The sequence below is a fragment of the Spinacia oleracea genome, chromosome 5 (assembly GCF_020520425.1).
Source record: "Spinacia oleracea cultivar Varoflay chromosome 5, BTI_SOV_V1, whole genome shotgun sequence".
NCBI lineage: Eukaryota > Viridiplantae > Streptophyta > Magnoliopsida > Caryophyllales > Amaranthaceae > Spinacia > Spinacia oleracea.
In genome coordinates this window covers 118,854,770-118,863,863 of record NC_079491.1, presented here as the reverse complement: position 1 = coordinate 118,863,863, position 9,094 = coordinate 118,854,770, and the positions used below count along the sequence as shown (strand labels likewise).

Below are 9,094 nucleotides of genomic sequence, written 5' to 3'. Positions count from 1 at the left end.
CTAGTAACGTAAATTCATTTCAACTCGTTTTAGTTGACAAAATAGGAAAAATAGAATAATGCAAAACATTTGATAAAACATTATATTAATTCATAACATTTTATTAAATGCTAGTCGCTGGCAAGTATGACATGGCGGAACATCTTCCACGATGGGCCGGTGCTCATAAAACATGAGGGGGCCGTTTGTTTCGCAAGGGGTAAACGGAGTGGAATCAAGAATGGGATAGAAGGGTAATGGAAATCATTCCCTTTGATATAAAAAGTTGTTTGGGAGCTTTTTATTTATTTTCATTCACCTTCCTTCTCACCACTTTTTCTGACCACCTCCACCTCTCCTCCGACGTCACCCCCTTCGTCTCCTTCTCTCCTCTTCGCCGCCCCTCCCTCTCCTTCTCCCTCTGTCGCCGCCGCCCCTCCCCCGCCCCCTCCGTCTCCTTCTCTCCTCTTCGCCGCCCCTCCCTTTCCTTCTCTCTCTATCGCCGTCGCCCCCTCCGTCTCCTTCTCTCCTCTTCGCCGCCCTTCCCTCTCCTTCTCCCTCTGTCGCCGCCGTCCCCCGCCCCCTCCGTCTCCTTATCTCCTCTTCGTTGCCCTTCCCTCTCCTTCTCCCTTTTTCGCCGCCGCCCCTCCCCGCCCCTTCTGTCTCCTTCTCTCCTTTTCGCCGCCCTTCCCTCTCCTTCTCCCTGGGTAGCGATGATAGAGAGATGTCGATGAGGGTGGCGGCAGGCTCGCAGTGAAGCTACGCCGGTGAGGGTGACATCGGTGGTTGATCTGGTGGCTGAGTGAGGTGGTGGTTCAGGTGACCTTTTGGTGTTATAAGGTTGGTCAAGTGGTGGTCAACGTTTTTGAGAGGTGTTGGGGGAATGGGAATGGAAAAGTCTTGGGGGGGGGGGGGAATCAGGGTAGAAGGTTTTGGGGGTAACCCAGAAATGAAATTGGGTAAAGGAAATGGTGAAACATGCCAAACAAACGACAACAAAGGGAATGATATCAGTCCATTCCCTTTCCCTTTCCCTTTCCTGAATACCCCCAACCAAACTCCCCCTGAGAGCCTTGGCTCAATGGGCAGGTTCCCCATGGGTACTGATATGTTCATATTTTATAGTATTTTTCCCCTGTCCCTTAGTACTTTTTGATCTCAAATGAGCTCTTCAGAGCGATTTTTAGTACTAATATGCTCATTTTAGTGTGTTTGTAGTTTCAGGTTCATCATTGTAGGAATTAGCATATTTTTGTGCATTTCCTACTCATTTGAATCAACACAAGAGATTCTGTACTTTCGAGAGCACAAACATTGAGTTGGAAGAGTTTTCGAGCAAAGCGAATAGTGAAACAAGTAGAAATCCGACACTCGTCTACTCTTTTGATAATAAATAAAGTTCTACCACTCCAAATAAAGTGATTCTAATTGGGTTGGATTCTAGACTTCAATAGCTTTCCAAAGAATGGCCACTCGCCTAATTTGGACGAATAACGAAGGAGATATGACGTTTTGAATATAGGGGACTGTGCAGTTTGTACGCGCGCCCGACGGGCGAATGGCTGCCCGGCGGGCGCGTGTTGATGAAATTGGAATTTTGTAAATTCGCCCGGCGGGCGGGTTACGAGCCACACGCCCGGCGGGCCGATGTATGCCCGACCAGGCAACGACAACCTCACTGCGCGTTTCACTTAGTTAATTCCGGTTTTTCGTTTTGTTTTGGGCAAGACTATAAATATAGATCTTAGTTATTTGTTTCAAACATCTTATTTCTTAGTTTTAAACACTTATTTTTTTATTTTAGCACTTGTTTTATTCTCTCGATTATTCAAGCACTTAGTTTTATTTTGAATCAAAAATTCAAGCTTTCATTATTCATTGTTCAATTCTTTAGGTATTATTTCTTACTAATGCGCCGGATCAAAACTGTCAGCATTCTGCATTGCCCATACCCAGGAAAAAATGAGAATGAAATTATACATCAAATTTGCAAGATCATCAATGCATCACGGATTTTATGAAAGATATTGGGGGAGGGGGTTGGGGTTGATGGTAATTAATTGATTGTAATCAAATTATGAGGGAAGATAGTGAAGGTGGGAACCAAAAAAACAAAGACAAATGAAGCCGAGAGAATGCACAACCTACAACTGATACGTGATACCTGATCTCCCTCAAGCAGACTCTTCACTTCAACAGAATCAGTAGCAACCATTTCAACAATAGATTATGCATCAGGGGCAGAATAAGGACAGGGAGCCAAACTCAGTTTTAACATTATATCGTATATTTAACATTTTCACATCACAAACTCAGTTTAGTTCAGATTATAAGATAGTTAACTTAAGTACTCAGTACTTTTTACGATCTTGTGTAAGTCCGCCTCACACAATGTTCATGATCGGAACAATATGTCCTACTGAAAACTAAAGTGGGATATCATCTCATCAGAATAGTCACAAATGGTCAACCTCATATATATGGTACCAAGTACAAACCACATTGGATAGCATCAAAGTGTCAAGTCCACACACAACCATAGAGATATGACATTTTTGTCTTAATTATACCAAAATAGCTATCATCACAGGATATATGACTACAAATTAAAACAATGATTAGACTTGTAATATAGGCAAACTCTGTTTACCTTACTGACATTCAAATAGACATAGTTTGGTGTCTATTTACCTTGCTGACAGTCAAATAGACCTAGTAATAAATAACTTTGGTGTCTTAAAACTCTAGTTTTCCCTATAAAACTTAATTTGTAGTTGCCGACATTTTTCTTTTTAATTATACCAAAATAGCTATCATCACAGGATATATGCATAGTAGAATTACTTTGCACTTCATGTCAGCATGTAATGCGCATAATCAAAATCCAATTGTTTTTCATTCAAATCATCACAAAACACGAAAATACAATAACATCCCGGGCATTGAAAAATTGCTGACTTCCAATTACAAAAGTTTAGCACTTGCATTTTAACTAATCAGTTCTGACAGAATTTATTAGTAATCCAAATTCAACCTAATTCAACCTAATTAAACCCAAAATATCTTATTTTCCCAGCTATGAGACACCGAAACAGAAATCGACCAACATAGTCCAAGTCTAAACTCAAGGCAGGCGAAACAGCCTGAAGCTACCGTAGCCAATAAAGACCAACCCCAAATAATAACAATCAACAGCTACCCACGATCATTAAGGTAATGAATAAAAAATTTAATCTCAGAAATTCAAAAAACAAACAAATTTTGAGGCATTTCGCAATGTTGTCATTTGATCAAACACCTTGCAGACAGAACCAAACCACAGAACTACAGATCTGAGAGTCAATGAAGGAGAAAAACTTGTTTACAACAACACTGAAAAGAGTGGATGGCCAACATTAGGGAGACCAACAATTAAAACAGATTTGCATTCTCAATTAGTAGATGTTCAGCTGTTACCCATCTCGAAAACAGCTGAGCTACACCCAATTACCAAATTCAAACTTATATTTTCTACCATTCGCAAAATTAAACACAGAGACTAAAAATCAACAAATTTTCAGAAACTGGGATTAGTCAATATGAAACAAAGAAATTTCAATAAATCACACATTAACAAACCAATTCAACTAATTTTCAAAATACCCAAGCAATCAAAATACAAAGAATTCACCAAAAAAATTGAAATAAATAACAAAATCATTTCGAAAATTCCAGAATTTTCTACCATCCGCAAACACAATTAAAATAAAATTGGAAAAAAGCTAGGAAATTACCTGTCAGCTTTAGAGACGGCGCCAATTTCAGCGCGAAGCTGCCTCATCTCCAAGGGACGATGACCGGCTAGGCGGAGGCCTTCTGGGCTGACGAACTCCATTGCTGCTCCTCTCTACTCTTTCTTCCTCTAACACACTGCTTTTACTTGCAGAGGTTTGCAGATGACCTGAATTTGAGAGCGATTTAAGAAGTTAGGGAAATACACATATTTATGTTTATATTCAATCATTCATGCAAGTTAAGCAACATGCTACACCATTTGGGGATAGTGTACAGAGAGTAGCACATTATTTTGCAGATGTAGTTGAAGCACACATGACAGGCACAGGATCATAGTTATACAAAGCTTATATTTGGAAGAGATTTTCTTCCTATGATATCTTGAGAGGTTACAAATTATATTCAATCATTTATATAAATAAATTAAACCAATTGTGTTGTTATTATTTACTTAACCACATATATTCACAACTATTAATCTCCCATTAAAAATTGAAAATGGGAAATTGAAGAGGAATTACCCGAGTGAAGCAATGCGATCAATTAGCTCAGCAGGGACGATTTCATGCTGCAAATTTCACAATTAACAAAAACCCAAAAACAGAAAGGTGAATTCGGGAGTTTAATTGGTAATTAAAGGGGAGAGAAAAAGAAGTGGGAAGATGATTACATTCTAAAGCCATTCAAGAGGAGTAGTTCAAATCAATAAAAAAAATCATAAATAGAAAACAATACAAAGAAAAGAACGAACCTGGAAAGTGTCAGCAAGGAGAAAAGAAGGAAGGAGGTGGAGAACCGATTTGAAGCCACAAATTGAACCATTAGAGGTGGAAGCGACCACCTATGATGGGTTTTTGGTTATGCTTCTATCTTCTAAACCCTAAAAGTTGAAAAAAAAAAGCAAAATTAAACGCAAAAAACAAATTCCAGAAATATCTCGAAGAAAAATCAAAGACTAAAAATTAGCAAATTTTCAGAAATTGGGATTAGTCAATATGAAACAAAGAAATTTCAATAAATCACACATTCACAAATCACAAACCAATTCAACTAATTTTCAAAATACCCAAGCAATCAAAATACAAAAGAATTCACCAAATTTTTTTGCTAAAAACGTCTAATTGCAAGAAAAGAAAGATATAAACATACCTTCAATTTCGATGAGCCTCCAAACAATGGAAAACATGACAATCTTCAAGAATTTCAATGCATAATCTCCGAACGAATTTCGGCGATGAATTTCCCAAAACCCAAAACATTTGTTTTCTCAAATAAAAAATAAAAATTTCAAAATTTTCTAGATCGAAGAATTACCAGCGAAAATCATAACCCGATTACCAGCGAAATCAATTTTTCGATTCAAATGCGTTTCGAAAACCTGGAATTCCGAAACCTGCAACCCCAATATCATCAACTCCTACATTTGTCGGAATTTTTGTACAACAAAATCTCTGAGTCAATGGTGAGGAACGCCGAGAAGTAATGAAAGGCATTTGATTAAAAAAAGTAAAAAATAAAAGGAATTGATTGGAGGAGAGATCGAAGATGAGATATTGAGTGAAGGGAGGAGAGATCGAGATGAGAGATTGAGTGATGGGAGGAGAGATCGAAGATGAGGGAGGAGAGAGAAAGTAGGCGAGAGTTAATGAGGCGGAGGAACTCTAACCCTAGAAACGAAAGTGAGGGCTCAGCAAGCAGTCAAGCATCTGTAAACATCGAAAAGAAGGGTATTTTGGTATTTTTCAAGGTGGACACGAAAAGTTAAATTACCTAAAAGACCTCAGCTGTTCCTTTATAGAATAGAGATAGAGGACTACGTGTTAGTCACGCATCATTTTTCTTGTTTACTACTTCTTCCATTTTTTTGGATAAACCACTTTATTTTCACGATTATTAGTAAGTAACTTCAATTATTAATATCTTAAATTATCAATTAGTAAACATTATTAAAAAAATGGTATTACTATGTAAGTATTTAGACAATCCACCAAAATGCTACAGAGTACATGACTATGTTCATCATAGAGTATTACTAATCACCAAAAAACAGAAAAAATAGAGGTATGTGTGAATATAATAGTCAGTGCAAAAATCAAATAGTTGCATCTAAAAAATTTAGGAATTACATAGTAATGTAGTAGATATTAGATTACACAAGTTTTGCTCATGTTTAAAGAAGTTGCATAATTTTCTTAAAGTAGTAAAATATTACTATTGATGGTGATGATAATTATAGAATTTAGTTGTTAAATATAGTACGTTTTAAATAGTACAATCGATGACGGTTATAATTTTCTCATTTAGTTTCTAAATATACTACGTAAAGAATAGTAGTATAGATGGCTTTTTATAATTATCGCATTTAGCTTTTAAAATATTATAGAGTACTATTGCAATTTATACACTCTTATGCATATTTGATTGATTTTCTAATTTATTTGTGTTTGAATTATGTAAGTACGAAATACAAATAAGTAGACTACTCTTGAAAATTTATAAAAATCATACTACGTACTCGGTATAATGCATGTATTAAGTTTTTATAAAAAGATAATCTTATATGGGTTATATTTGTTACCAAATATAGAAAAGAAATATTTTCTAAAAAATATTCCGTATGTATAGAATGAAATCTTTTTTTTTTTTATTTTGAGCAAAAGAGAATCAAATATATTTTGGAGGTTAATTTTAACAAAATAATTATAGAATCAAGTATTTTATTTTATTTTGATATTATTTTTATATCTATAAGAGAGGCCAATCAATGAGTGACATTTGTCATCACCACATTGATTTCCTCTCTTTTAGTATAATATAGATGGTTGCGGCCAATGAAAAATAAGACTTTAAAATTATTTTAGAATTAAAAAAGTCGAGTGTCACGTAGATAAATAATTAGGTATCATGTACATATTTTCATTAATTAATTACTAATACGCATATACAATTTCATCCAAAATCAGACACTTTAATAATTAAAAAATAAATCTAAAATGAAAAACTAAACTAATCTAATCTAATCTAATATATAAAATATAGCAATTGACACATATAAGAGTTTTATTTTAACTTAACGATTTAATAAAATTCGTGCATCGCACGGGCTAAAATCTAGTTCCATTATAAGTCAAGCTAATAACTTATTTTAGAATTTCAACAATAAAGTATAGAAAGAAATAATTAATGACCAATAGTTATTTATGTAAACAAATATGAATAGTTTGAAAATCTGAAATAGGAAAAACCAAGAAGTAGAACAACTTACCAAAGCCCAAATATAAGAATTGGGCCAACCCTTATTTTGAGTTTACTAGCGCAAATTTTTGGCTATACCCGGGTACAGCCAAAGCTAGTTGTACCCCCATCCAAAACGATGTCGTTTTGTGTTGTTTAAAATGAACATTAATATACTGGTATAAAAATGAACATTTAATATTTCGAAAATGAACATTTATTTATTTATTTGGAATGAACATTTACTATTTTGGAAATGAACATTTATTTATTTATTTGGAAATAAACTACAAAAATGAACATTTACTATTTCGGAAATGAACATTTATTTATTTATTTGGAATGAACATTTACTATTTTGGAAATGAACATTTATTTATTTATTTATTGGAAAATAAACAATATAGGCGCTTGTAAAAACATAAAAGACCAATGAAGTGAACAATTTCATTATGAACATTAACCATATATTTATTACGAACAAACAAATAAACAAGAAAGGACAAATAATTCAACAAAAAAGAACAAACAATATAAAAAAGAACATAAAATTCCAGAAAAAAGAACAGCCAATACTAAAATTATGAACAATTTTATGATGAATTTTAAAGTCAACATGAAAGAACAAACAATACAACAAGAAAGAAAAAATACTGGTACAAAAATGAACATTTACTATTTCGGAAATGAACATTTATTTATTTATTTGGAATGAACATTTACTATTTTGGAAATGAACATTTATTTATTTATTTGGAAATAAACTACAAAAATGAACATTTACTATTTCGGAAATGAACATTTACTATTTCGGAATTGAACATTTATTTATTTATTTGGAATGAACATTTACTATTTTGAAAGTGAACATTTATTTATTTATTTGGAAATAAACAATATAGGCGCTTGTAAAAACATAAAAGACCAATGAAGTGAAAAATTTCATTATGAACATTAACCATATATTTATTGTGAACAAACAAATAAACAAGAAAAAATAAATAATTCAACAAAAAAGAACAAACAATATAAAAAAGAACATAAAATTCCAAAAAAAAGAACAAACAATACAACAATTATGAACAATTTTATGATGAATTTTAAAGCCAACATGAAAGAACAAACAATACAACAATAAGTTTGATGAATGAATTTAAAAAACAACAAGAAAGAACAAACAGTACAACAAGAAAGAACAAACCATACAAGAAGAAAGAGTAAAAGATTAATGAAGAGTTTAATTATGAACATTAACGTACCATATGATTATTATAAACAAACAAATAAACAAGAAAGAACAAACAATATAAAAAAGAACATAAAATTCCAGAAGAAATAACAAAAAATACGACAATTATGAAAATTTGATGATGAATTTAAAAAACAACATGAAAGAACAAACAGTACAACAAGAAAGAACAAACAGTACAATAAGAATGAACAAACAGTACAATAAAAAAGAACAAAGAGTCGACAAGAATGAACAAACAATATGAGCGTGTCGTTTTTGGGGGGTACAGCCAGAGCTGGCTGTACCCGAGTACAGCAGTTAGCGATTGGTTTACTAGAGTAGAGAAGCAAAGTCAGGGGTTGAGCGGTGGTGGTTGCGTGACTACGCAGTTTGCGCGGAAGAGATGGAGACATGGGGGTTGGGCGCGGAGGAGAGGGAGAAAAGACAGGGGAGTGCGAGAGCGAAGGAGAAGAGACGGTGAGGGGTGGGGTGTCTGCGGTGGTTTTGGGTGGTCATGGTGGTGCTGGGTGGTTGTGATGGTGGTGGTTTCAGGTGCGGCAGTGGTGGTTCGTTGGTGGCGAGTTATGGTAATTTCATGGTTTAATGGTGGAATTGAAATTGATATCTGGTTTTAGCTTGAGTTTCTTCTTCATTGAGAGGCTATTTATAGAAGTGAAATGGTGTAAAATGACATAAGCCATGAGCTCAATTGGAGCTTGGTTGATTGATAATTGTAGAGAGAATTCAGAAATTCTATGACTAAGCTTTACAAGTTCTGATTAGTGTCCATGAAGTTGATGAGTCATTTAGAGATGAATTGTTGCGATGACAAGTAGAAAATGCAGCTTGACTTTCCATGGCTAGAGTGCCGTGAAG

At 34.4% G+C, this 9,094-nt stretch overlaps 1 protein-coding gene and 1 long non-coding RNA gene across 2 annotated transcripts; both read right to left on the bottom strand.

Annotated features, from left to right (window-relative positions):
• Window positions 1–345: 345 nt before the first annotated feature.
• On the bottom strand, window positions 346–2,194 carry LOC130461815 (uncharacterized). The gene is made up of 2 exons (XM_056830041.1): window positions 2,144–2,194; window positions 346–738 (listed from the first exon to the last, which is right to left on the bottom strand). The coding sequence occupies exons 1-2, from the start codon at window positions 2,192–2,194 to the stop codon at window positions 346–348; spliced, it is 444 nt and encodes a 147-aa protein (XP_056686019.1).
• Window positions 2,195–3,765: 1,571 nt separating this feature from the next.
• Window positions 3,766–4,667, bottom strand: LOC110798087 (uncharacterized). The gene is made up of 3 exons (XR_002536018.2): window positions 4,505–4,667; window positions 4,275–4,321; window positions 3,766–3,919 (listed from the first exon to the last, which is right to left on the bottom strand). It is a non-coding gene; the product is annotated as an uncharacterized lncRNA (long non-coding RNA).
• Window positions 4,668–9,094: the final 4,427 nt, after the last annotated feature.

What these genes read in the sequence shown, in the direction of transcription:
- LOC130461815 (XM_056830041.1), bottom strand. Translation starts at nt 2,194, where the DNA reads ATGGTTGCTACTGATTCTGTTGAAGTGAAGAGTCTGCTTGAGGGAGAT. An exon ending in GTCTGCTTGAGGGAGATCAG is followed by an intron (nt 739 to 2,143) that starts GTATCACGTATC and finishes TCACCGGCGTAG; the next exon opens with CTTCACTGCGAGCCTGCCGC.